The sequence below is a fragment of the Hyperolius riggenbachi genome, unplaced genomic scaffold (genome assembly GCF_040937935.1).
Source record: "Hyperolius riggenbachi isolate aHypRig1 unplaced genomic scaffold, aHypRig1.pri scaffold_165, whole genome shotgun sequence".
NCBI classification, from domain to species: Eukaryota; Metazoa; Chordata; class Amphibia; order Anura; family Hyperoliidae; genus Hyperolius; species Hyperolius riggenbachi.
In genome coordinates this window covers 32,009-59,485 of record NW_027152376.1, presented here as the reverse complement: position 1 = coordinate 59,485, position 27,477 = coordinate 32,009, and the positions used below count along the sequence as shown (strand labels likewise).

The window sequence follows — 27,477 nt, the reverse complement described above, 5'->3', positions numbered from 1 at the left end:
TGGAGTTTCTTAACTCTTCCTGTACTGGAAACAATTAGACAATTAATGTTTTATTTCTTAGCTGTACTACACATACAAATCATAATATCATAATTTTTTTTCGCTTCAGTGTCTCTTTAAGGTGTATTAAAGTAGCAGTGTCACAATCAACATTAAAAAATTGTATTGATTTGTTTTTTTATTTTTATTTTATTTTTCTGTATTAATGTTTCAAACCCTACCTGGCCAATTAACCCCTTGTGCCACCTATACTTGGCCTTAAGATCTGTTGGCACCTGAATGATTGTGACCCATAGCACTCGGATGCAATCACTAGGGTAAGAGTTTGGGGACGTAAAACTGCATAGATGTATTGCTGTGCTGTTGCCTAGTGATGTATCTTTACAGCACTGGCGTCCCCAAACTGGGCACCTTAGCAACTGCATATAGGCCGGTGATAATGGTCCATTATATGCACAACTAGTTCAGAAATATGGAATCTTTAGTATTATTTTACCTGGGGCAAGTCAATCAAAGAATGTATATTGAGGAGTTTTATAACTGTGGCCCTTGTCATAGGAAAATTAGAACACGTGAAAAATGAAAATAAAATGTGTATTTTCTGAATATGCGCCTACTTTTTCCCTGCAGAATATCTAAAAAAGTTATTCCATTTCTGAAAAAAAAATATTACCCAAAGAAAGCCTTTGATATACTGAAAAAGAAAAATGGCCCAATGGAATAATTTTTATAAAAGTTATTGCTGTATTAATAGCAACACAGCTAAAATGCCAAATGTGGTTTAAGTGTCACCATTTTCTTGTTTCAGTTGTGATATCTTCTACCGTTGAGAGCACCAACCCAGTCACTTCTGAGGAAGGAGAGCATACTGACATTACTACTTCCCAGCCTGTAACTATGAAAAACACTTCTGGTAACTCCTTATCATTGGTTTATATTAACCACTTCGCATCCAGACCTTGTTTTCAACTTATTGACCAGAGCAGTTTTGACAGTTTAACGATGTCCCTATTTGATCAGAAATAACTTTATCCCTACTTATGACACAGAAATGAAATATATATTGTTTTTTTTCAAGACAAACTAGGCTTTCATTGTATGCCATTTTTTCCCTCAAACAATTTTGCTTTCTATGAATTTAATGGGAAAACAAAGAAAAAAATAGAAAAAACATGTATTTCTCAGTTTTACCAACTCCAGTTTAAAAATAAAAAGTGCTACTGTCGATAAAAAACACACATTTTGTTTGGCTAGTCTTACTGCTTATCACAAAACTTCGATTATGTTCCGGTCACAATTTATGGTGAAGATATTTGATTCTGAAATAGTGCTACAAAGTGTGTTTTTCACTATGAAATGAGAAAATAAAGTACCTTTAATAGTAAAATTCAATCTCATTAGCTCAGGAAACTTATATTCCCATTCACCAATTAGTCCTGCATCAGATAGTGCCAGAAATATGCACAGGAGCAAGCCCAATCCTGCACAGCACTGCTTCTGCTACAAGACGTATATCTACTGACCTGTGGCTTAGATGAAGTCCCAGAGGACGTATATCTACTGACCTGTGGACGAAGTGGTTAATTACTTCATATCAACATTGTGTCCTGTCTGTGATATACACGTGTAACTTGGCAGCTTAGAAAAGCACCCTACACATTGAGAGATTTACTAGCTTTAGAGGAAGATCGCCTACCATATATCACAATCATCCTTGCTGTGTGTACTGCTCTACACGAGCAGAGTTGGGACAAGTGACAGATAAGCTGTTCCTCGGTGGACAGCCTCTGGGGATGTCTATTCCATAAGAAAATTGCCTCAATAATCTGGTAAAGGGTCTTCTGAGTCTTACTATATAACTGAAGTAAATTTTGGTTAATGTTCTCACCAGCCAAACATCTTTTCTCTTACCTCCGTGTCTTCTGACCACTCAAATAAGTTTCATCATGTGGTGAAGGATTCAGACTTCCTTCCCAGTCATTATAAACGTATTCCATTGCCTGTTATTTATTAGCTGAATCAGATCACTTTATTTTAAAAGCGTTCTGTTTTCAGGTTGATAAATAAGAGTGTGGGCGAATAACCCGCTTCTTCTTTCATTAAAAAAATGTGCTCATACATGCGCTCGTGCATGCTCATGCACTGTCGTGCACACAATTAATCATTCGTTAAAAGTTGAAAAAAAAAACATAATTTTAAAAGCTTTCCTTTCTTTTTAAGGTGTATTAAAGTAGCAGTGTCACAATCAACAATAAAAAAAATGTATTTATGTGTTTTCTTTTCCCTGTATGAATGTTTCAACCCCTACCTGGCCAATTAACCCCTTGTGCCACCTATACTTGGCCTTAAGATCTGTTGGCGCCTGAATGACTGTGACCCATAACGCTCGATGCAATCAATAGGGTGAGAGTGTGGGGGCCTAAAACTGCATAGATGTATCACTGTGCTGTTGCCTAGTGATGCATCTTTACAGCACTGGTGTCCCCAAACTGTGCACCTTAGCAACTGCATATAGGCCGGTGGTCCATTATATGCACAACTATTATAGGAATATGGCATCTTTAGTATTATTTTAACTGGGGCAAGTCAATCAAAGAATGTATATTAAGGAGTTTTATAACTGTGGCCCTTGTCATAGGAAAATTAGAACTAATGAAAAATGAGAAGAAAATGTGTATTTTCTGAATATGCGCCTACTTTTTCCCTGTAGAATATCTAAAAAATGTATTCCATTCTTGAAAAAAAAATATTACCCAAAGAAAGCCTTTGTTATACTGAAAAATAAAAGTGGCCCAATGGAATAATTTTTATAAAAGTTATTGCTGTATTAATAGCAACACAGCTAAAACGCCAAACGTGGTTTAAGTTCCACCATTTTTTTGTTTCAGTTGGGACACCTTCTACCGTTGAGAGCACCAACCCAGTCACTTCTGAGGAAGGAGAGCATACTGACATTACTACTTCCCAGCCAGTAACTATGAAAAACACTTCTGGTAAATCCGTCCTTATTATTGGTTTATATTAATAAATTCTTATAAACATTGTGTCCTGTCTTTGTGATATACATGTGTAACTTGGCAGCTTAGAAAAGCACCCTACACAATAAGAGATTTACTAGCTTTATGGCCCATACTCACGGGCAACTTTTCCTCTCTGTCGCTAGCACACGGGAGCGTGTGCGCGACAGTTCGCCGACATTCCTCCTCCCCCCGCCGGAAGCTCCGTGTTTTTTATGGAGTTTGCTGTCGCTATTCCGCATACTCACGCGGACTAGCAACAGTTGCGGCGGAGTTGCGGCGGCAACTGTCGCCAGGCGATTGACCGCGCCAATCGCCTGGCGACAGCAGCGACGAGCGACGGTTCGGGGCGCGCGCCCGTGCAATGCCTCATACTCACGGGCGACCTGTCGCCGCAACACGCGCGTGCCGCGTGTTGCGGCGACAATTGTAGCCCATGAGTATGGGCCATTAGAGGAAGATCACCTACCATAAATTACAATCATCCTTGCTGTGTGTACTGTGCTACACGAGCAGAGTTGGGACAAGTGACAGATACGCTGTATCTCGGTGGTCAGCCTCTGGGGATGTCTATTCCATAAGAAAATTGGCTTGATAATCTGGTAAAGGGTCTTCTGAGCCTTACTTTACTACTGAAGGAAACTTTGGCTGATGTTCTCACCAGCCAAACATCTTTCCTCTTACCTCAGTGTCTTCTGACCACTCAAATACGTTTCATCATGTGGTGAAGGATGAAGACTTCCTTCTCAGTCATTATAAACGTATTCCATTGCCTGTTATTTATTAGCTGAATCAGATCACTTTATTTTAAAAGAATTCTGTTTCCTGGTAGATAAATGACAGTGTGGGAAAATAACCCGCTTCTTCTTTCATTAAAAAAATGTGCTCCACAGCTTGAGACAGTAAAAATTTATAGAACCACATTCTACTCTCTTCAATAACTCCACTCCGCCCACAAAGACACATCCAGACCCAGTATCTCTCTCAAACACATTAGTATCTCTATCTTACTTCCTATTACCATTAGGTACGTTTCAGTTTTTGATCCTTTCACTTCTTAATCCGTTAACTTCCTCACCTTCCCCTCATTCCTTTGAGGTTACAGAGAGATTAAAAGCATTGCTATTAGATATTTCTTTTCAAGGGGATTCCATGTTAGTTTCTAGTAACACTCTATGATAAAGAGGTTAAAAAATTCTCGAAAAGCTATGTTTAAAGATATCCTATAAGTTTTGCCTTCTTGTTATGACATGTCAAATTCTTGATAACTGTTGACGTTTTAGCTATGTTAATGTCTTGTTTCAATAAAACTCTTTGAAAGTAAAAAAATGTGCTCATACATGCGCTCGTGCATGCTCATGCACTGTCGTGCACACAATTAATCATTCATTAAAAGTTGAAAAAAACAATTTTAAAAGCTTTCCTTTCTTTTTAAGGTGTATTAATGTAGCAGTGTCACAATCAACATAAAAAAAAAATTGTATTGATTTCTTTTTTTCTTTTTTTTTCTTTTTCTGTATTAATGTTTCACACCCTACCTGGCCAATTTACCCCTTGTGCCATCTATACTTGGCCTTAAGATCTGTTGGCGCCTGAATGACTGCGACCCATAACGCTCGGATGCAATCACTAGGGTAAGAGTTTAGGGACGTAAAACTGCATAGATGTATTGCTGTGCTGTTGCCTAGTGATGCATCTTTACAGCATTGGTGTCCCCAAACTGTGCACCTTAGCAACTGCATATAGGCCGGTGATAATGGTCCATTACATGCACAACTAGTACAGAAATATGGCATATGTAGTATTATTTAAACTGGCCAAGTCAATCAAAGAATGTATATTGACGGGTGAAAAATGAAGAGAAAATGTGTATTTTCTTAATATGTGCCTACTTTTTCCCTGTAGAATATCTAAAAAAGTTATTCCATTTCTGAAAAAAAAATATTACTCAAAGAAAGCCTTTGTTATACTGAAAAATGGAATAATTTTTTATAAAAGTTATTGCTGTATTAATAGCAACACAGCTAAAATGCCAAACATGGTTTAAGTGCAACCATTTTCTTGTTTCAGTTGTGACACCTTCTACCGTTGAGAGCACCAACCCAGTCACTTCTGAGGAAGGAGAGCATACTGACATTACTACTTCCCAGCCTGTAACTATGAAAAACACTTCTGGTAACTCCTTATCATTATTTTATATTAATTACTTCATATCAACATTGTGTCCTGTCTTTGTGATATACACGTGTAACTTGGCAGCTTAGAAAAGCACCCAACACAATAAGAGATTTACTAGCTTTAGTGGAAGATCACCTACCATATATCACAATCATCCTTGCTGTGTGTATTGCTCTACACGAGCAGAGTTGGGACAAGTGACAGATAAGCTGTTCCTCGGTGGACAGCCTCTGGGGATGTCTATTCCATAAGAAAATTGCATCAATAATCTGGTATAGGATCTTCTGAGCCATACTTTACTACTGAAGGAAACATTGGCTGATGTTCTTACCAGCCAAACATCTTTCCTCTTACCTCAGTGTCTTCTGACCACTCAAATAAGTTTTGCCTGTTATTTATTAGCTGAATCAGATCACTTTATTTTAAAAACATTCTGTTTTCTGGTTGATAAATGAGAGTGTGGGCGAATAACCTGCTTCTTCTTTCATTGAAAAAAATGTGCTCATACATGCGCTTGTGCATGCTTATGCACTGTCGTGCACACAAATAATCATTCATTAAAAGTTGGAAAAAAAATGTTTTAAAAGCTTTACCTTCTTTTTAAGGTTTATTAAACTAGCAGTGTCACAATCAACAATAAAAAAATTGTATTTGTGTTTTTTTTTGTTTTATTTTTTTTTTGTATTAATGTTTCAACCCCTACCTGGCCAATTAACCCCTTGTGCCACCTATACTTGGCCTTAAGATCTGTTGGCACCTGAATGATTGTGACCCATAGCACTCGGATGCAATCACTAGGGTAAGAGTTTAGGGACCTAAAACTGCATAGATGTATCACTGTGCTGTTGCCTAGTGATGCATCTTTACAGCACTGGCGTCCCCAAACTGTGCACCTTAGCAACTGCATATAGGCCGGTGATAATGGTCCATTACATGCACAACTAGTACAGACATATGTCATATTTAGTAGTATTATTTTAACCGGGACAAGTCAATCAAAGGATGTATATTGAGGAGTTTTATAACTGTGGCCCTTGTCATAGGAAAATTAGAACGGGTGAAAAATGAAAAGAAAATGTGTATTTTCGGAATATACGCCTATTTTTTCCCTGTAGAATATCTAAAAAATGTATTCCATTCCTGAAAAAAAAATTACTCAAAGAAAGCCTTTGTTATACTGAAAATGAAAAATGGCCCAACGGAATAATTTTTATAAAAATTATTGCTGTATTAATAGCAACACAGCTAAAATGCCAAACATGGTTTAAAGAGGAACTCCAGTGAAAATAATGTAATACAAAAATGCTTTATTTTTACCATAATTATGTATAAATGATTTAGTCAGTGTTTGCCCATTGTAAAATCTTTCCTCTCCCTGATTTACATTCTGACATTTATTACATGGTGACATTTTTACTGTTGGCAGATGATGTAGCTGCTGCATGCTTTTTTGGCATTTGGAAACAGCTGTAAACATCTGAATCTCACAGTGCAACAAGGTTCACAGACCAGAAACTGCCAGCAGTACCACAGTCCTCAGAGATTTTTTTGTGGGAGGGGTTTAACCACATTATCAGCCATGCAGCGCCCCCTGATGGTCTGTTTGTGAAAAGGAATAGATTTCTCATGTAAAAGCGGGTATCAGCTACTGATTGGGATAAAGTTCAATTCTTTGTTGGAGCTTCTCTTCAAGTGCTATAATTTTTTTTTTTTTTTCAGTTGTGACACCTTCTACCGTTGAGAGCACCAACCTAGTCACTTCTGAGGAAAGAGAGCATACTGACATTACTACTTCACTGCCTGTAACTATGAAAAACACTTCTGGTAACTTCTTATTATTATTTTATATTAATAACGTCTTATCAACACTGTGTCCTGTCTTTGTGATATACATGTGTAACTTGGCAGCTTAGAAAAGTGTACTGATCTGCACGAGCAGAGTTGGGACAAGTGACAGATAAGCTGTATCTCGGTGGTCAGCCTCTGGGGATGTCTATTCCATAAGAAAATTGACTTAATAATCTGGTAAAGGGTCCTCTGAGCCATACTTTACTACTGAAGGAAACATTGGTTAATGTTCTCACCAGCCAAACATCTTTCCTCTTACCTCAGTGTCTTCTGACCACTCAAACAAGTTTCATCATGTGGTGAAGGATGCAGACTTCCGTATCAGTCATTATAAACATATTCCATTAGCTGTTTGTTTATTTCTCTTGTTGTTGTTTTTTTCATTGATTAGCTTATCAGATCACTTAATTTTAAAAGTATTCTGTTTTCTGGTTGATAAATGAGAGTGTGGGTGATTAACCCGCTTCTTCTTTTAGTAATCTCAGTGGCGTCCAATTTCCCCTGGATTTCTGTGCAAAAAGTGGTCCAATTAATTTTCATAACCTTTTTTTCCTGTAACTTACCAAAATATGTCAAGCAAAGGTTTAGTACACTGGGGAAGCCAGTGTCGGCGCTTCCATAGAGGCAAAGGGGGCAATTGCTCTAGGGCCCCCGCATCTATAGGGGCCCACACGTGTCCTTCTGCACCTCAGATGGCTGCTGGCGAGATACCCCCACGCACTCCCCCCATTGTGGCTGCCGACCAGACTTCCCCCTCACTTTCTTCCCCCCTGCGCACTGTCCCCCCGCAGCACAGCAAAGGCAGTGAGACATACACTCACCTTCTGAACGATCCAAGCGATGCAGCTCCTGTCTGTCTTCAAATGGAGAAGCAGGAAGTGAGGGACAGAGTAAGTACAGGGGAGACAGACAGCAGCTGCATCTTTCAGGAGGTGAGTGTGTGTATCTCCCACTGCCTTTGCTACACTGGGGGGTGGGGGAAGTGCATGTGTGTGTGTTGGGGGGTCAGGAGAAGTGAGCTAGAGGGTAGATCTGGCCGGAGGTAGTGTCGGCATGGGGAATCAGGCTGTCACTGGGGGGAAGGGGGGGGGGAGGTGGGGAGGGGGGCCCAGGTTACTTTTGCCCCAGGACCCCTGGAACTAGAACCGGCCCTGAGGAAAGCCCTTGTGTGATGGGGAGAAAGCAGAGATGCTGCAGCTGTATTCTCCCTCCCTCCCCCACCCCCTTTCTGCAGTGAAAAGCCCTCCCTTCCTCTTTCCTCATGTGTGTAGCCTCTCTCCCTTACCCTCCCTCCCTTCTTTACCATCTGTACAGCGATTCCTTCCCCTTCCCTCACCCCCCTGCCTGGGAATTGATCCTCCTTCTCCCCCAATCTATAGTGATAACCCTTCCTTATGTATAGCGATCCCTGGCGCTTTGTCCCCCGCTGGGACACAGTGATTCGGCTTGATGACGTCACCAAGCCGTGTCACTGTGTCCCAAACAGAGAAGACTGGTGCTGCAGTGGCAAGAGATGGGGTGGGATCGTGGGACAGAGAGGCTCAAGAGAATCCATAAGTATTTACAGAGCGGGGTAATGGATCACTACACAGTGTGAAGGGGGGGGAGAGCGGAGTAGTGTTGGGCGAACAGTGTTCGCCACTGTTCGGGTTCTGCAGAACATCACCCTGTTCGGGTGATGTTCGAGTTCGGCCGAACACCTGACGGTGCTCGGCCAAACCGTTCGGCCACATGGCCGAACTAAGAGCGCATGGCCGAACGTTCCCCGAACGTTCGGCTAGCGCTGTGATTGGCCGAACGGGTCACGTGGTTCGGACCCGAACGCGCTCTGATTGGCCGAACGGTCACGTGGTTCGGGTAAATAAATACCCGAACCACGTCATATCTCCGCCATTTGTCTGTGGGTTTAGCTTTGGGTAGGCAGGCAGGGTAGTTCGCGCTCCAGCCACGCTAGCCAGGGTCCCCCCCAGTCATTGTGTGTCGCAGCTGGGAACAGTAGTACACCGCTCGTTCAGCCACACTATATAGCATTCTGTGTACTGTTCTGTGTCTGCTGGGAATAGTGGTACACCGCTCGTTCAGCCACACTATATAGCATTCTGTGTACTGTTCTGTGTCTGCTGGGAACAGTAGTACACCGCTCGTTCAGCCACACTATATAGCATTCTGTGTACTGTTCTGTGTCTGCTGGGAATAGTGGTACACCGATCGTTCAGCCACACTATATAGCATTCTGTGTACTGTTCTGTGTCTGCTGGGAACAGTAGTACACCGCTCGTTCAGCCACACTATATAGCATTCTGTGTACTGTTCTGTGTCTGCTGGGAACAGTAGTACACCGCTCGTTCAGCCACACTATATAGCATTCTGTGTACTGTTCTGTGTCTGCTGGGAACAGTAGTACACCGCTCGTTCAGCCACACTATATAGCATTCTGTGTACTGTTCTGTGTCTGCTGGGAATAGTGGTACAACGCTCGTTCAGCCACACTATATAGCATTCTGTGTACTGTTCTGTGTCTGCTGGGAATAGTGGTACACCGCTCGTTCAGCCACACTATATAGCATTCTGTGTACTGTTCTGTGTCTGCTGGGAACAGTAGTACACCGCTCGTTCAGCCACACTATATAGCATTCTGTGTACTGTTCTGTGTCTGCTGGGAACAGTAGTACACCGCTCGTTCAGCCACACTATATAGGATTCTGTGTACTGTTCTGTGTCTGCTGGGAATAGTGGTACACCGCTCGTTCAGCCACACTATATAGCATTCTGTGTACTGTTCTGTGTCTGCTGGGAACAGTAGTACACCGCTCGTTCAGCCACACTATATAGCATTCTGTGTACTGTTCTGTGTCTGCTGGGAACAGTAGTACACCGCTCGTTCAGCCACACTATATAGCATTCTGTGTACTGTTCTGTGTCTGCTGGGAATAGTGGTACACCGCTCGTTCAGCCACACTATATAGCATTCTGTGTACTGTTCTGTGTCTGCTGGGAATAGTGGTACACCGCTCGTTCAGCCACACTATATAGCATTCTGTGTACTGTTCTGTGTCTGCTGGGAACAGTAGTACACCGCTCGTTCAGCCACACTATATAGCATTCTGTGTACTGTTCTGTGTCTGCTGGGAACAGTAGTACACCGCTCGTTCAGCCACACTATATAGCATTCTGTGTACTGTTCTGTGTCTGCTGGGAATAGTGGTACACCGCTCGTTCAGCCACACTATATAGCATTCTGTGTACTGTTCTGTGTCTGCTGGGAATAGTGGTACACCGCTCACCCGCCACTGTATAGCATTGTGCTCTGTGTCGCTGCTGGGAATAGTGGTACACCGCTCACCCGTCACTGTATAGCATTGTGCTCTGTGTCGCTGCTGGGAATAGTGGTACTGTATAGCATTTCTGTACTGCCACTGTACTGCTGCCAGTCAGCGTGTACTGTAAGGATAAGTGAAATGAGGAAGAAATCCGGTGAAAGAGGGAGGGGCAAGGGAAGAGGTGTTTCCCCTGACGGTTCACGTACAGGCCACAGGGGAGCACCCAAGAAAACCCACTCAATACCGCCCATGTTGTCCAGGACAACAACCCTCACAAATCCAAAAGAACAGGACCAGATAATTACTTGGATGACCTCTCAAGCGTCCAGCAGTGGGTTAAGCAGCACCAGCACATCACGCACGAGGTCCGAGTCCTCAGCCAGTTACAAGGAGCCAGTGGGCACAAAGCTGACACAACCGGCAGCGACACCACGCACACAACTGCCAGATAACCAGTCCGATGAATTACCTCAGGACACAATGGGGTATTCGCAGGAGCTATTCCCAGCCCAACAAACTTCCACCTTTCAAAGGTCAATGGAGGAACAGCCAGAAATGTTGTGCCTGGATTCACAACCGTTAACTGTGGGAAATGCACCGCGCACTGAAATACAAGGCGAGTCCGAAGAGGACTCGGAAACCCAAATCCCAGAGCAATTTGGGCAGGAGGGGTTGCAATTGCAGGAGGTCGGCCGACAAGATCTGGAAGACGACGTTGGAGTGTGCTGCGCAGAGGTTGTTGTGGGGAGCTCTACTCCACGGCGGCGGCCCACAATGACATATGACGAGTTTGAGGAGATGGAAGAGGAGGGTATGGACAATGTGGACAGAGACCCAGATTTTGTTTGTGAACGAGAACATCGCCGTCGTAGCAGCAGCACAGATGAGTCTGTTGAAGAACCCACTGCTGCACGAGCTCGCCTTGTGCCACAAGGTAGGCGGCGCGCAATTTCAGGCACCACAAGCGTGGAAGTTCAAGTGAGAGGCAAAAGAGGAGCAAACAGAAATCGCCAGCAAGGAGGCAGGTGCTCCAAAGTCTGGGCTTTCTTTGAAGACTGCACTGAGGATGTTACCATGGCGATTTGCAAGGTGTGCAAGACCCGCCTGAGCAGGGGGAAAAGTATTAACAACCTCTCCACCACCAGCATGAGCCGTCACATGCTATCCAAACATCCCACTCTTTGGGCAAACGCGTCAGGACAGGGTACCAGAAACAACACTGCCTCCCTTGGGTTCACCAGACCCGCCTCAGCAGCAGCAGTAGCCCAGCCATTGCGTGGTTCACAACATTCACAAACATCAGACGACGCTGACACTGTCACTTTCCGGAGTAGTGCTCTTGAGGTCTCCCAGTGTTCTTCAAACACAACAACCAACAGCCCTTCCGTGTGCAGCGCTAAGGTTCAGTTGTCTGTGTCGGAGATGTTTGAGCGCAAGAGGAAATTGCCAGCAAATGACCCCCGGGCCGTGGCAGTAACAGCCAGCATAGCCAAGCTTCTGGCCTGCGAAATGCTGCCATATCGATTGGTGGAGACAAACAGCTTCAAGGGCATGATGTCAGTGGCCATCCCACGTTACGTGGTTCCCAGCCGCTACCACTTTGCACGCTCTGCAGTGCCTGAGTTGCATGAGCACGTGGTCAGCAAAATAACCCGAAGCTTGAAGAATGCCGTTGCCTGCAAGGTTCACCTCACCACTGACACCTGGACGAGTGCGTTCGGCCAGGGTCGATACATCTCCCTTACCACGCACTGGATGAACCTTGTGGAGCCTGGCAGCGATTCCTCACCTGCTACGGCACGGGTGTTGCCCACGCCACAAACAGCTGCACCGCCGTCCCTCCCACTGGATAACAGCAGCACCTACCTCTCTGACTCCTTCTCCTCCAACGCATCTCAAAGCTGTACCTCATCCGGAAACGCTAACCCAGCAGCAGTAGGATCGTGGAAGCAGTGCAGCACAGCTGTTGGCATGCGTCAGCAAGCGTTGCTGAAGCTAATCTGCCTTGGGGATAAGCAGCACACAGGGGAGGAAATTTGGAAGGGAATAAAGGAACAGACGGATTTGTGGCTGGCACCGCTGGACCTGAAACCGGGCATGGTTGTGTGTGATAATGGGAGTAATCTCATTCGCGCTTTAAGGTTGGCTAAGCTGACACACATCCCTTGCCTGGCGCACGTGATGAACCTAGTAGTTCAGCGGTTCCTGAGGACATACCCAGGCGTGGCCGATCTTCTGTTGAAGGTGCGTCGAGTGGCCAAACATTGTAGAACTTCCAGTACTGCTTCGGGGGCACTCGTCAAGATGCAGGAGCGCTTCAATCTCCCCCACCATCGCTTGCTGTGTGATGTCCCTACGCGCTGGAATTCTACGCTGCACATGCTAGCCCGCTTTTGCGAGCAGAAGAGTGCAGTGGTCCAGTACATGACGGCGCAGTACCGAGGCGCATCCGGCCAGCTGCCAAGCTTCTGTGGATCCGATTGGGCCAACATGTTGGACCTCTGCCAAGTCCTCCAAAATTTTGAGCAATCCACGTTGCTTGTGAGCAGTGACAACTCTTCAGTCAGCATTACCATACCACTGCTGTGTTTACTGAAGAGGTCGATGTTAAAAATCAAGGAAACAGCTGTCATGATGCAACTGGGGGAATCTGAAGGAGAAAACGATCAGCGTGATGGTACCAACATCAGGCCATCCGCCTCAGGGAACGCTGGCCCCAGCAGCTATGACGAAGAAGAGGAGGAGGAACAGCTGGAGTTGGAGCAGGAATTTCATGCCACCACTGACGAGGGCCAGAGCGGTGCACGTTGGACTTCCACAATTCAACGCGAATGGTCAGCAGAAGCAGACCAGGAGGAAGGTGACGACTATGATGCATCACAACAACTATCACAACGCTCACAAGAGGATGATGAGGATTCTGGTAGGACTCTGGCACACATGGCTCAATTCATGCTAGACTGCATTGAACGTGACCCACGCATTGTGCGCATTCTGGACAACACCAATTACTGGGTTTATACCCTTCTGGATCCACGGTACAAACACAATGTTCCAAAACTGCTTGAAGAAAGAGTCAGACAGGTCAAAATGGAAGAATACCAGCAGGCCCTTGTGGAGACTTTACAGAGGAGATTGACATCCTCCCCCTCCTCTAGCCAGTTGTACGCAGACAGACTGACTTCCGCAAACCCAGGACGACCAGGAGGGCAGCAAACAACGCAAGCCGCAGCTAGTACCCAAAAGGGAATGGTATCGGCAGTGTCCTTGGAGTGGGAAAATTTTCTGACACCCATGCAGCAGCAGCCCACTGAACAGCAAGCGTGCAGATCCACCTCCAACACCGATCGCCTGGAGAAGATGGTCAAGGACTACATGTCAGATGACGTAGCTGTGTCTAACAATCCATCTGCACCCTTCAACTATTGGGTATCGAAGCTAGACACCTGGCACGAACTGGCAATGTACGCAATAGAGGTGCTGGCTTGCCCGGCAGCCAGCGTTATGTCGGAACGCTGTTTCAGTGCTGCCGGAGGCATCGTCACAGATCGGCGTATCCGCCTCTCCACAGAAAATGCAGACCGTCTGACTCAAATTAAAATGAATCAATCCTGGATTGGAAACGACTACGCAACACTCCAGGACCCCAACCAAGTAACATGACCAATGAACATCTGGGATGGTTTAGCGTTTCCGGTCCCTGTTTATTGAACCTCTCATCTGTATTACACTTATGACTGCATGGCGGCAAAAAGCATTGCTATATCCGCACGCTTTTTGTCCTCATGCAAGGCCTGTGTTGTTGTGTCTCAAAAAGCTTGGCCTTCTCCTCCTGCGCCTGCTCCTGTTCCATCACGTCTGCTGCTGCTGGGTTAGCATTTCCAGTCCCTGTTTATTGAACCTCTTATCTGTATTACATTTATGACTGCATGGCGGCAAAAAGCATTGCTATATCCGCACGCTTTTTGTCCTCATGCAAGGCCTGGGTTGCGTCTCAAAAAGCGTGGCCTTCTCCTCCTGCGCCTCCTCCTGTTCCATCATGTGTGCTGCTGCTGGGTTAGCGTTTCCAGTCTCTGTTTATTGAACCTCTTATCTGTATTACATTTATGACTGCATGGCGGCAAAAAGCATTGCTATATCCGCACGCTTTTTGTCCTCATGCAAGGCCTGGGTTGTTGTGTCTCAAAGCGTGGCCTTCTCCTCCTGCGCCTCCTCCTGTTCCATCACGTGTGCTCTGTGCTGCTGCTGGGTTAGCGTTACCGGTCCCTGTTTATGGAACCTCTTCTCTTTATTACATTTATGACTGCATGGCGGCAAAAAGCATTGCTGCTATATCCGCACGCTTCTTGTCCTCATGCAAGGCCTGGGTTGTTGTGTCTCAAAAAGCGTGGCCTTCTCCTCCTGCGCCTCCTCCTGTTCCATCACGTGTGCTGCTGCTGCTGCTGGGTTAGCGTTACCGGTCCCTGTTTATTGAACCTCTTATCTTTATTACATTTATGACTGCATGGCGGTAAAAAGCATGCTATCCGCACGCTTCTTGTCCTCATGCAAGGCCTGGGTTGTTGTGTCTCAAAAAGCGTGGCCTTCTCCTCCTGCGCCTCCTCCTGTTCCATCACGTGTGCTGCTGCTGCTGCTGGGTTAGCGTTACCGGTCCCTGTTTATTGAACCTCTTATCTTTATTACATTTATGACTGCCTGGCGGTAAAAACCATGTTACCTGTGCAAAGAAACATGACATTTTCAGCATTTAAAAGACAATTTTTCCTTTGAAACTTTACAATCAATTTTCTCAAAAACTATAAGCTCTTTTTGCTAAATTTTTTTTCCTCTTGTACCCACTCCCAAGGTGCACATACCCTGTAAATTTGGGGTATGTAGCATGTAAGGAGGCTTTACAAAGCACAAAAGTTCGGGTCCCCATTGACTTCCATTATGTTCGGAGTTCGGGTCGAACACCCGAACATCGCGGCCATGTTCGGCCTGTTCGGCCCGAACATCTAGATGTTCGCCCAACACTAGAGCGGAGGACCAAGTGCCAGGGATCTCTATACATAAGGGAGGGCTATCAATACAGACTGGGGGGAGTGGAGAAGGAGGATCAATTCCCAGGCAGGGGGGGGGGGGGGAATTGCTGTACAGATGGGGAAGAAGGGAGAGGGAATGCCGGAACTCAAGATGATCTGCTCCGCCGGCTCCTAATCACATAAGGGCTTTCCCAGGACAGCTGAATGCCTGTTGGTGCATGTGGGTAGCGTAGATCGCTGCCCACAGTGTGCTGACAAGCATCCAGCAGTCTTAGGGAAAACCTTCTAAGTAAAAAAAAGTGGAGCCAGCAGAACAGATAAGCTATAAATCTCCCTGGCTGCAAGGACGAATGTAGCTCATCCTTACCGCTTTCAGCATTTTTTTGCTGGATGAGTCACACTCGTCATTACTGCTAGGGAGGTTAAAAAATGGATACACATGGCTGTTTGGAGTTCAGAGAAGGCCATATTTCCCCTTCCTCCTATGTGGGAAGGACTCACACTCCATTCCAAATGCCAATTCTACAGCAGCTTAGTGGACTACAGTCAAGTTAAAGGATAGTGAGGATATTGTGATGAACAAATGTAGTTTGCGGCTAGTAGTGATCCTCATTATTTATACAACAATGTCCTTCTGTGGAAGGTATTTTCAGATTTGTAAACCCTTTACCTGCAAAGCACCCACAAAAGGGAGGAAGCTTACCTGCGCTAAGAGATCAAACCTACACTGAAAATTGTGCAAACCATCTCATTTATATAGTTTTGTTTTACTTCTGTTGAGTTTTAAAAAATGAGAAACCATGAAAACATGAATAGGAGACAGGAAAAAAAGCTGAGGTGACTTGCTAAGTGTCCTCTGGTTCAGAAATGCAATAGGCTTGGGAGAGTTACTTAGACAGGTTACAGACATTACCAGCGACACAAATGAGGGCTGAATCTGTTACCTCTCCATCAGAAGTGGAAAAATCTGGTCTGAATGGAAGTCTTTTTTAAATGCCTACAGAGCAAAGCATTAAAGTTCCACCATTTTCTTGTTTCAGGTGTGACACCTTCTGCTGTTGAGAGCACCGACCCAGTCACTTCTGCTGAAGGGGAGCATACTGACATCACTACTTCACTGCCAGTAACTAAAAAAAACACTTCTGGTAACTCATTATTAATATCTATTTATATAAAATTAAATGTGTGTGTGTGTGTGTGTGTGTGTGTGTGTGTGTGTGTGTATGTGGTGTGTGTGTGTGTGTGTGTGTGTGTGTGTGTGTGTGTGTGTGTGTGTGTGTGTGTGTGTGTGTGTGTGTGTGTGTGTGTATGTGGTGTGTGTGTATGTGGTGTGTGTGTATGTGGTGTGTGTGTGTGTGTGTGTGTATGTGGTGTGTGTGTGTGTGTGTGTGTGTGTGCAGTGTGTGTGTGTGTATGTGGTGTGTGTGTGGTGTGTGTGTGTGTGTGTGTGTGTGTATGTGGTGTGTGTGTGTGTGTGTGTGTGTGTGTGCATGCGTGCGTGTGTATGTGTGGTGTGTGTGTGTGTGTGTGCATGCGTGCGTGTGTGTGTACGTGTGCGTGTGTGTGTACGTGCGCGTGTGTGTGTACGTGTGCGTGTGTGTGTAACTCACTTTTCATTATCTATTTATATAAAATTGGATGTGTGTGTGTGTGTGCTGCCATCGCTCGAAAACACCTTGCCCGCTTTTAACAAAACTTGGTATACAGATTCCTTACTACGTGGGATGATATGTTCTGTGGGTGTTACGGCCCCCCTGCACACAACAGTGGACCACAAATAGCCAATCAGATTTCACTCATTTATGTCAATGGACAAAAATGTGAAAAGCTGCCATTCTCAAAGCAACAAAGCCAGAGTCCCCAAACTTGGCACAACATGTCACTTAGTGACTGAGGCAAAAAGATCAGGGAAAGTGGGTGGAGCATAAAAAAAATTCAGCAAATTATTTTCAATGGGAAAATGTAAACCGCAGTCATTCTTACACAGTTAGTGGCAGGGTTTTCAAACCTGACACACTTGGTCACTGAATGGCTGGAATTAATATTAAGGACAGTGGGTGGAGCCTAAAACTCACCTATTGATTTTCAAGGGGAATTGTTAAACTGCTGCCATTCTTACATTGTTAATGGCAGAGGCCTCAAAACCTGCTACAGTCGGTCATTGGGGGACTGAGGTTTAAATTCACTAAAGGAGTGAAGCCTCAAACATTCACACATTTTTGATGCCAGAAACCCGAAAGCTCACAAACTTGGTCATTGAGGGACTGTGTATCATGGTTACAAAAAGTGGGTCGAGCCAAAGTAAAGCTCACTGGGAAAACGTACTGCAGCCATTCTTACACTGTTAATGGCAGGGTTCTCAAACTTTATACAGTGACAGTAGGGAAATAGGAAAGCTGTATGTCAAGGTACAAGTTATAGATTGTTTACCGCATAACTGGCATGGGAGATTGAGTCATAAGAAGAGCTTTTACGTAGAGAAGCCTGGTGAATTAAAAAATTGGGGGTATGGGGCGAGGGGAGCTGAATCCCTCTCTCCCTAAACTTACTTCCTAACATTTCCGGTTATGTCTCTAAGGCAGTTGTGTCTGAATCTATTCTAGCTTTACGAGTCATTTGACTTAAGGGAATGGCATCTTTAAAGGGACTCCGAGGAGTGCCCAAATGTAAAAGAATACACTTACCTGGGGCTTCTTCCAGCTCAGGGTAGGAGTCAAGGTCCTGCGGCGTCCTCCTGGCTCGTCTCCTTCAGCCTCCACCGGGCCCCCGTTTTCAGCATCACCCGGCGACACCCGGGCCCGGTGTCGGCCGGCTCTTCCTGATTAATGATGCACATCATCATCACGCCAGCCGCTTCGCGTCATCACGCCGGCTGTCATCATGCCGGGCTGAAGTAGACGAGCCAGGAGGACGCCGCTGGACCTCGCCACCTACCCGGAGCTGGAAGAAGCCCCAGGTAAGTGTATTCTTTTACATTTGGACACTTCTCGGAGTCCCTTTAACAGCTGGTGGAGGAAAACTATTGTAGTGAAGGAGTAATTTTCTTTCACTAGGTTTAACATACAAGAAAGTCAAAATTTTACCTGACTGGATCATGACCCGGGTGTCCAAAACACAGCCTCCTTCTCACTGCCGTGTACAGTAAGCCTAATAGTGGAACATTTTAAATGAAGGGACAAAACAAATGTGGCCCCACCTACACACAAAAAATGTTGTCAATGTATTTCCACCATCATTTAGCATGCTGGTGGAAAAGCTGGTTGGTGTAGACCAAAGCCTCCTCATACTGACCCATGAAAAGCCCAGCATAGAACAGGGCCACATTTGACCCCATCACCATCCCTCACTGCGGCATATAAAATGATCCATGAAACGAGAAATAATTACATCTCAGTATGACTTTCAAGAGTACAATGACAAAGGCACGTTGTGCGTTACACATATCTGAGCTCTGCATCGAATACCATTCGGCAGCCTCTACACACCCATCGTGTGGGATGGAGGTGTAGAGGCTTTCAACATCAAGGGTAACTAATATCCCATCATCAAGCTCACCCAATGAATATAGCCTATCAAGGAACATGCCAGTATCCCTGATGTAAGAATCTGAAGAAGTCACAATGGGTTGTAAAATACGATCCACATATTGGGCCTGATTCACAAAGCGGTGATAACTCAGTTATCACGCCTAAATGACTTTAGGCACGATAACCTTTGCACTAGCAAAGTTATCACCGCTTTGTGCCGTAACTCGCGCAAAGCTCCCGTGCGCAAAGTTTTAGCGCGCGCAAAGTCCCAGAGGGCGATTGCGCGTGCAAAACTTTGCGCGCGGGAGCTTCGCACGAGTTACTTCAGATCACGCCTAAACTAAGTTTAGGCGTGATAAAGGGCTTTTCACAGGCATGCAAAGTGTTTGCACCGCTTTGTGAATCAGGCCCATTGTGCCAATGGCACAAAAAACCAAACCCACGCTGGCCACAATGGGTTGCCCCAGTGGCTGGTGTGGGCCCTTGTGGATCTTAGGGATGGTGTAAAAGGTAGGAGTCCTTGGCATATCCCTTTGGAGAAAATCATATGAATCATCATTAAGAAGTTTGTTAAGCTTCGCTTTATCCAAAATGCTTTTAATCTGAGATTTAACCCTAGTCATTGCAACCTCAACAACCAAAGAATAAACCTTCCCTTGTGCCAATTGTGACATTTCTTGCTCATAGTAGTGAGTGTCCAATACAACGACCGCTCCCCCTTGTAAGTGGGGTGTATAGTAAGTTCAGTCCTCTGTTGCAAATAAGTCAAAGCAAGATATTCCTCTTTAGTCAGATTATAATCAATTTTACACAAGTCATACTAAGACTCAATTGATTGCATCTCCTCTGTCACCCTGTCAATAAATACATCAATCACAGGGTGACTGGGAGACAAAAAACTACTCTTAATCTGTAGGCCAGTACCTGCAAGCAGTGGTGGGCTGAAATTTTGCATATGCATATGCAAAATTTTGCATTTGCATATGCAAAATTTTGCATCAAAATTCGCATTTATGCATCGTAATCGTAATGCGAAATTTTGGGGAAATTTGTAATTGATTTCATATGTAATAGTAGTATTTCATAATTTTGCATATTTTTTTTGTGTAATTTTCACGCAATTTCATGAAATTGTGTGCCAAATTTAGCGGTTAATAGCAAAGCCCCCATATTTATACTTGGCAGTGACTTTTAGTCCATACTAGGAGCAAGCGACAAGATAAACATCTGCGACCTAGGACTAGGTGCTCTCGTCCTATGACCTCTGAGGCAAACTCTTCATCCAGTGATTTTTTTTTCCCCCTCATCCCGGGTAACCTCACTGGGTGTTTGAGGAGGAGAAAATGTAGAGGTGGAGAGTGATATCAATGGAGTCAACACAAGAATACCAGTGACTTTGAGGCAATGGAAAGAAGGGAAGGCCCATTGCTAGTAGTAAACATCTCTAGCTACTTGTAACGGTTGGTGTCAGCACACAGAGAGTATCTGATTATTGATGATCTGCAGTATCACCAACAATACAGATATATACCTGATTATTAGTGATCTGCAGAATCACCAATAATACAAGTATGGCTAATCTCTGGACACCTAATAACGTGTAAGTGTTTGCGTGCAACCGTAACTTTAATAGTTTGAAGAAACCTCACCAGAGGGGCTGGTGAGGTACTATCAGTACACGAAGCGTGCACTAGCGTACAAGCTCCAGAAAGCTGGAGAAACAATACTGAAGAGGCTGAATCTCCCGAGGAGCGGGGTAATTCAGATTATACTGCAGCCTACTAAATACGGTAATACTAAAATGACAGATACCTAGAGAGCAGGTAATAAAGGCTGAACTATAGCCTAGCAGAGTTGCTTGGCCAGCGGAGCTGGAGCAGTAAACACCTCACCAGTGGCGAGGGCCCACTGGCAAGTGGAATGGTCAGGCAAGCAAGGGTCGGCAACAGAGAGGTACGTATCGGTACAGAATTGTGAGACAAGAGAGTAAACGGTAATTAGGCAGAGGTTCAGCAACAGGTAGGCAGATAGGCAAAAGTACAGGATCAGGAGGCAGGATCAGAGTCAGAGGAAATAGCTAATAGTCATACACAGGAGATCAAATACAGTAGTAATGTCCTAGTCTGGGTGTGAAATCCGTGGCATGAACACCCGGGAACTAGTCTATAATCAACAATAGCAAATCAGCAATATCCTAGACTAGGTGTGAAATCCTTAGCATCAACACCAGGGAACTAGCCTAAGGTCTGCACGCTAACACGCAAGTATTCATGACAACAGACAATCTTACACTGAAGCCCGGAGGCTTATGAAGCAGAGGAGACCCCACTGGCACACCCCTCCAGGATCAGCCAATCCTGGGCGCCGTGGGACTCCTCTGACGTCAGCCGACCAGCCGGTCAGCTGACGCCTCTCCTCCCCAAATAAAGGTCCTGTCTGTGCGCGCCCGCGCAAGACAGTGACCCCTTGTGCAGCAGAAAACCCCGTCCTCGACGTCCTACACGCCGAGAAGATGGGCAGGGGCACAGAGATGGCTGCGGCGGAAGCGTTCACCGCAGCTGACGTCCCCCAGGTCACCTCCGTGGAGGCAGCTGCAGCGGCGGCGCTGCTCGCCGCAGCTGCCATTACAGTACCCAGTCCTCTAGGCGTGGACTCCGGACACACTTCCTGAGTTGCTCCTTTTCCATTTACCTTAACCATCATAGGGTGGGAGGGGGGGAACATCCCTGCGAGAAGGACCTCAACCTCCTGGACCTGATTGGGAGAGCTCAAACTCTGTCTGCCGGAATAACTTTCCAATCCACCACCTGTTCTTTACCATGCATTAAGGGGACCCCTGTGTTGGGAACTTGATAACCCTGTAGTCCCATAGCAGCAGCAACTAGACTTTCTGGGAGGATGCCCACAGGGGTAAAAGATTGCACAGATTCTGGCTCAAAGCATCTCGAGAGAGCATCTGCTTTAATATTCTTGCTGCCTGGTCTAAATGTACAATAATAATACAATACAATAACATTTGTAAAGCGCTTTTCTCCCATAGGACTCAAAGCGCATTATTACGCAAACGTAATAATAAAATCAAAGCGAGTAAAAAAGAGGGACCACCGGGCCTGGTGTGAGCCGCTTAGCACTTTCAATATATTACAAGTTTTTATGATCTGTAAAAACTGTGACAGTGTGCTGAGCCCCCTCAAGCCAGTGGCGCCACTCCTCAAATGCAAGTTTAATAGCCAATAACTCCCGATTCGCTATATCATAGTTTCTTTCCTCTGGGGAGAACTTCCTAGAAAAGTATGCACATGGATGCAACTTGCCCTGTAACCCGGAATGTTGGGACAGTATGGCCCCCACCCCAATCTCTGAAGCATCCACCTCTACCACAAAAGGGAGGGACACATCAACATGCTTCAAGATGGGAGCAGAACAAAACAACTGTTTAAGTGAGGCAAATGCGGTCAGTGCCTCTAATGACCAGTTGTGGGTGTCCATCCCCTTCTTGGTCAGATCCGTGAGAGGCGCCACTATGGAAGAAAACCCCTTGATGAGCCATCTATAGTAATTGGCAAAGCCCAAGAACCGTTGGAGTGCCTTCAAGCCGACAGGACGAGGCCACTCCAAAACAGCAGATAGCTTATCGGGGTCCATCTCTAAACCTTCAGTGGAGATAATATAACCAAGAAAGGGAACTCGGGAAACCTCAAAGAGACACTTCTCAATCTTGGCAAATAGGGAATTTTGACGTAGTTTGTTTAGGACAAATTTTACATGGTCCCTGTGTTCAGACAAGGTTCGGGGAAAAATGAGGATGTCGTCCAAGTAAACTAAGACGAATTGTCCTAACACCTCCCTGAAAACCTCATTAATCAGTTCCTGGAAGACGGCTGGGGCATTGCACAACCCGAAGGGCATCGCTAGATATTCGTAATGCCCGTCGGGCGTGTTAAATGCCGTCTTCCATTCGTCACCTTCTCTTATACGTATCAAGTTGTAAGCCTCCCGAAGATCAAGTTTGGTGAACACACCCGCTTCCGTAACCTGAGAAAATAAATCGTCAATAAGGGGCAAAGGATAGCGGATTTTTACTGTAATTTTATTCAAACCCCTATAATCAATACAGGGTCTGAGACCACCGTCTTTCTTTTTAACGAAAAAGAAACCCACCCCGGCCGGGGACTTGGATGGTCTGATAAAGCCCTTTGCCAAATTATCTGCAATATACTCCTTCATAGCCAGTTTCTCTGGGCCTGACAAATTATATAAATGACCCCTAGGAGGCATGCAACCCGATCTCAAATCTATGGGGCAATCAAAGCTTCGATGTGGTGGCAGCTTGTCAGCTGCCCGGGGGCAAAATACATCCGCAAAATCAGAATACGGACTGGGTAAACCCTCAACCTGAACTTTGGTGGTAGCAAGTGTGACCTTGGCTAAACAATGATCCTGGCAATAAGGGGACCAACTCAATAATTGCCCGGAAGTCCAAACGATGAGAGTGCTTCTCGAGCCACGGCATCCCCAAAAGTACTGAGGTGGTGATCATCTTGATCACAAAGAACTGAATGTTCTCCTTGTGGAGGGCCCCAATCTGACACGATAGAATTGGGGTCTGTAAAGGAGATTGTCTGTCCTGTAATGGTGAGCTATCTACTGCGGTAATTATTATCTCCTGACCTAAGGGCTGGAGAGGGAGCCCAAGCTGGAGAGCAAAATCATAATTCATAAAATTGGCGACCGAGCCTGAGTCCAAAAATGCCTGTGTCTCCAGGACTCGGTCTTGCCAAATGATAACACAGGGCAAAAGAACTCTGTCCTCCGCTAAAGGGACGGCTGAACAATCCACTGTGGTACTACCTACCACCAGAGTGCGGTACATCACATCAGTTTCCTGTGGAGAGTCTAAATTCGCCACCCCTGACTCTGTCGGGGAAGCCGAGCCCTTAGGTCTCTCCAGATTGCGACCCAGAGGTGACTCTGGATTGCCTAAAGAAGTACTTCCAGCTACTCCCAAGCGATAGAGTTCCGTCTTATTGGGACAGCCGGAAATCATATGCCCTTTGTCAGCGCAATATAGACATAGTTTCTCAACATGCCTTCGGTGTCTCTCGGCCTCTGAGAGTCTGGCATGTCCGATCTGTATCGGCTCATCAGTGTGTGGAGAGGAAGGCATAAGGGCTGCACAGGCACCAGCAGCAAACCTTCCTGGGGATCTAGCCGAGTCTGTTTTTGATAGCGAAGTCGCCTATCAATTTTGATGGCCAAGGAAATGGCCTCATCCAGAGTCGTGGGTTCTGGGTGACCCAACATCAGATTAGACACAGTGTCGGACAACCCTGCCAAAAAACAGTCTAAGAGCGCATATTGCCCCCACCTGGCTGATACTGCCCATCTCCTGAATTGAGCGGCATAAACCTCTATGGAACTATGACCCTGCCTGAGGGTTTTTAACTTCCTCTCAGAAGTCACTGCCAAATCAGGGTCGTTGTAAATTACGGCCATGGCCTTAAAGAACTCCTCCACTGAGACCAAGGCCTCATGCCCTATAGGGAGACTGTATGCCCAGGATTGGGAATCTCCTGACAACAAATTTTTAATAAATGTGACCCGTTGAACTTCCGTGCCGGAAGAAACGGGTCGTAATTCAAAATATGACAAGCATCTATGCTTGAAATTACTAAAATCTGAGCGATGCCCCGAGAATTTTTCAGGTGGGGGTACCCTCGGCTCGATCACTGAAGGGGGAGACACTCGGGTATTAGGGTCCAATAAACGGTTAACTGACTCAGCTAGTTGGTCAATCTGAGTCTGTTGAGCGTTCACCTTTTTAAGGAGTTCATTAACGGTGGCAGTTAACACGTCGACCCGTTGACAGAGTGCCTCCATAATACTTTACTGGTCTGTTGTTCTGTAACGGTTGGTGTCAGCACACAGAGAGTATCTGATTATTGATGATCTGCAGTATCACCAACAATACAGACGTATACCTGATTATTAGTGATCTGCAGAATCACCAATAATACAAGTATGGCTAATCTCTGGACACCTAATAACGTGTAAGTGTTTGGGTGCAACCGTAACTTTAATAGTTTGAAGAAACCTCACCAGAGGGGCTGGTGAGGTACTATCAGTACACGAAGCGTGCACTAGCGTACAAGCTCCAGAAAGCTGGAGAAACAATACTGAAGAGGCTGAATTTCCCGAGGAGCGGGTGATTTAGATTATACTGCAGCCTACTAAATACGGTAATACTAAAATTACAGATACCTAGAGAGCAGGTAATAAAGGCTGAACTATAGCCTAGCAGAGTTGCCTGGCCAGCGTAGCTGGCGCAGTAAACACCTCACCAGTGGCGAGGGCCCACTGGCGAGTGGAATGATCAGGCAAGCAAGGGTCGGCAACAGAGAGGTACGTATCGGTACAGAATCGTGAGACAAGAGAGTAAACGGTAATCAGGCAGAGGTTCAGCAACAGGAAGGTACGTATCGGTACAGAATCGTGAGACAAGAGAGTAAACGGTAATCAGGCAGAGGTTCAGCAACAGGTAGGCAGATAGGCAAAAGTACAGGATCAGGAGGCAGGATCAGAGTCAGAGGAAATAGCTAATAGTCATACACAGGAGATCAAATACAGTAGGAATGTCCTAGTCTGGGTGTGAAATCCGTGGCATCAACACCCGGGAACTAGTCTATAATCAACAATAGCAAATCAGCAATATCCTAGGCTAGGTGTGAAATCCTTAGCATCAACACCAGGGAACTAGCCTAAGGTCTGCACGCTAACACGCAAGTATTCACGACAACAGACAATCTTACACTGAAGCCCGGAGGCTTATGAAGCAGAGGAGACCCCACTGGCACACCCCTCCAGGATCAGCCAATCCTGGGCGCCGTGGGACTCCTCTGACGTCAGTCGACCAGCCAGTCAGCTGACGCCTCTCCTCCCTGAATAAAGGTCCTGTCTGTGCGCGCGCCCACGCAAGACAGCGACCCTGTGTGCAGCAGAAAGCCCCGTCCTCTGCGTCCTACACGCCGAGAAGACGGACAGGGGCACAGAGATGGCTGCGGCGGCAGAAGCGTTCGGCACAGCTGACGTCCCCCAGGTCACCTCCGTGGAGGCAGCTGCAGCTTGCCGCAGCTGCCATTACACTACTCTCTTTCTGAAATTGAGGAACAGGTTCTCATTCTCAATTATGGACTTTCTTTTAGTCCATCAAATGCTCCGGATTTTTTTCTGATTGATCAGGAACTTTATAGTTTTGTTAGAAACATCAAGCTTAAACATTTTTTCAGAACTTCCCCTTTTTGTGGTGATAGACATAGATCTGACGATAACTATAACATGCTTTCTCTTACAGGCAGTGATGATCGTAATTAGCAAAATTACGATTTCACTGGATGAAGAGTTTGCCTCAGAGGTCATAGGATGAGAGCCCCTAGTCCTAGGTCACAGAGGTTTACCTTGTCGCTTGCTCCTAGTATGGACTAAAGGTCCCTGCCAAGTATAAACATACCCAGTCAAATAATCCAAGAAGTCCCTATGATATTTCAACCATTTAATGTCCTCTCCGATTTTTCTATACTTTAAATTTTTTTGTTTAAGTTGTCAACGTAGATCTGGTATTTTTATTACTGCTGTCTTTCCCTCCCCCATTTTCTTTTTCCTGTCCCTCCTCCCTCTGAGTTGTGAGTGGGTGGGAGCACATACCTGTATATAGGTGGAGGAGGTGTGCGTACACGCAAACAGCTGTAGACAGGGGGCACTTTTTGTACCTGAAAACTGTGGTAAAATAAAGAAGAAATGTATGGAGAGTGCTGGAGTCCGTCTTCCTTTGTGCATTGGTAGATCTGGTATTCCTCTGTCATTACAAGGTTCTTAAGTTGTTCATCTGTAGTTATGATTTTAACATCAACGACAGGCAGTTCCTTCGCATGGAGGTCTAAGTCCAGCCATGTCTTACTTAAGTCCTCCAGCTCTCAATTTACTGTTTTAACATCAGGTCCCTGCAGAAAAGTAGCACCTCCATCAGAGATGGCAAAGATTCTTTCAGCCTGTTCAGAAGTATAAGAAAAGGTAACACTTCCAGTAGATTTGTCTTCCATGGTGCAATCACTCCTTGGTACATTTCAGTGTAGTCATCACAGGAATGGAGAAGCACCCATGTAGCAAGACTTCTGTATGCCCAAGCCCAGGCTCACAGTACCTTGGGGCCAAATAGCAAGTAGTCCACGAGGCTGGCACCACCAATGGTATAAAGCAATGGTGAAAATCAGGTGTTTGCCATAACCCTGTTATCATGTACCTAACATTAGGGGCTTCAGATGCCAAGCAGTTTATTTTTTTAAATGTGTCCTTGACAGGTTATACAGAGCAGATGCAGATATCCTTTCCAACGCATCTTGGAGCTAAGCGACGTGTCATCCCCCTCTGCTAAGTCAGGCTGAGTTTAACAGCTGATTTCTCCTCTCTCTCTCTCTCTCTGGTGTAGGGTCATGCAGGCTGTGTGCTGGGGAAATTCATAGCACTGCAAACAGAAGTAGCTGAGTGAGTTTAAACGGGACTGTAAAGC

The 27,477-nt window shown here is 45.5% G+C and overlaps 1 protein-coding gene and 1 long non-coding RNA gene across 5 annotated transcripts in view; one reads left to right on the top strand and one right to left on the bottom strand.

Annotated features, from left to right (window-relative positions):
* Positions 1 to 27,477, top strand: part of LOC137543683 (interferon-induced very large GTPase 1-like) — an 87,011-nt gene that overhangs the window by 47,394 nt on the left and 12,140 nt on the right. For all 4 annotated transcript variants that reach the window (XM_068264808.1, XM_068264807.1, XM_068264806.1 and 1 more), the window contains 5 exons: positions 809 to 913; positions 2,889 to 2,993; positions 5,088 to 5,192; positions 6,915 to 7,019; positions 16,428 to 16,532. In XM_068264808.1, coding sequence (XP_068120909.1) covers positions 809 to 913; positions 2,889 to 2,993; positions 5,088 to 5,192; positions 6,915 to 7,019; positions 16,428 to 16,532 — 525 coding nt within the window. The remainder of the gene's footprint in view (positions 1 to 808; positions 914 to 2,888; positions 2,994 to 5,087; positions 5,193 to 6,914; positions 7,020 to 16,427; positions 16,533 to 27,477) is intronic.
* Positions 7,383 to 26,892, bottom strand: LOC137543684 (uncharacterized). The gene is made up of 2 exons (XR_011025566.1): positions 26,616 to 26,892; positions 7,383 to 7,552 (listed from the first exon to the last, which is right to left on the bottom strand). It is a non-coding gene; the product is annotated as an uncharacterized lncRNA (long non-coding RNA).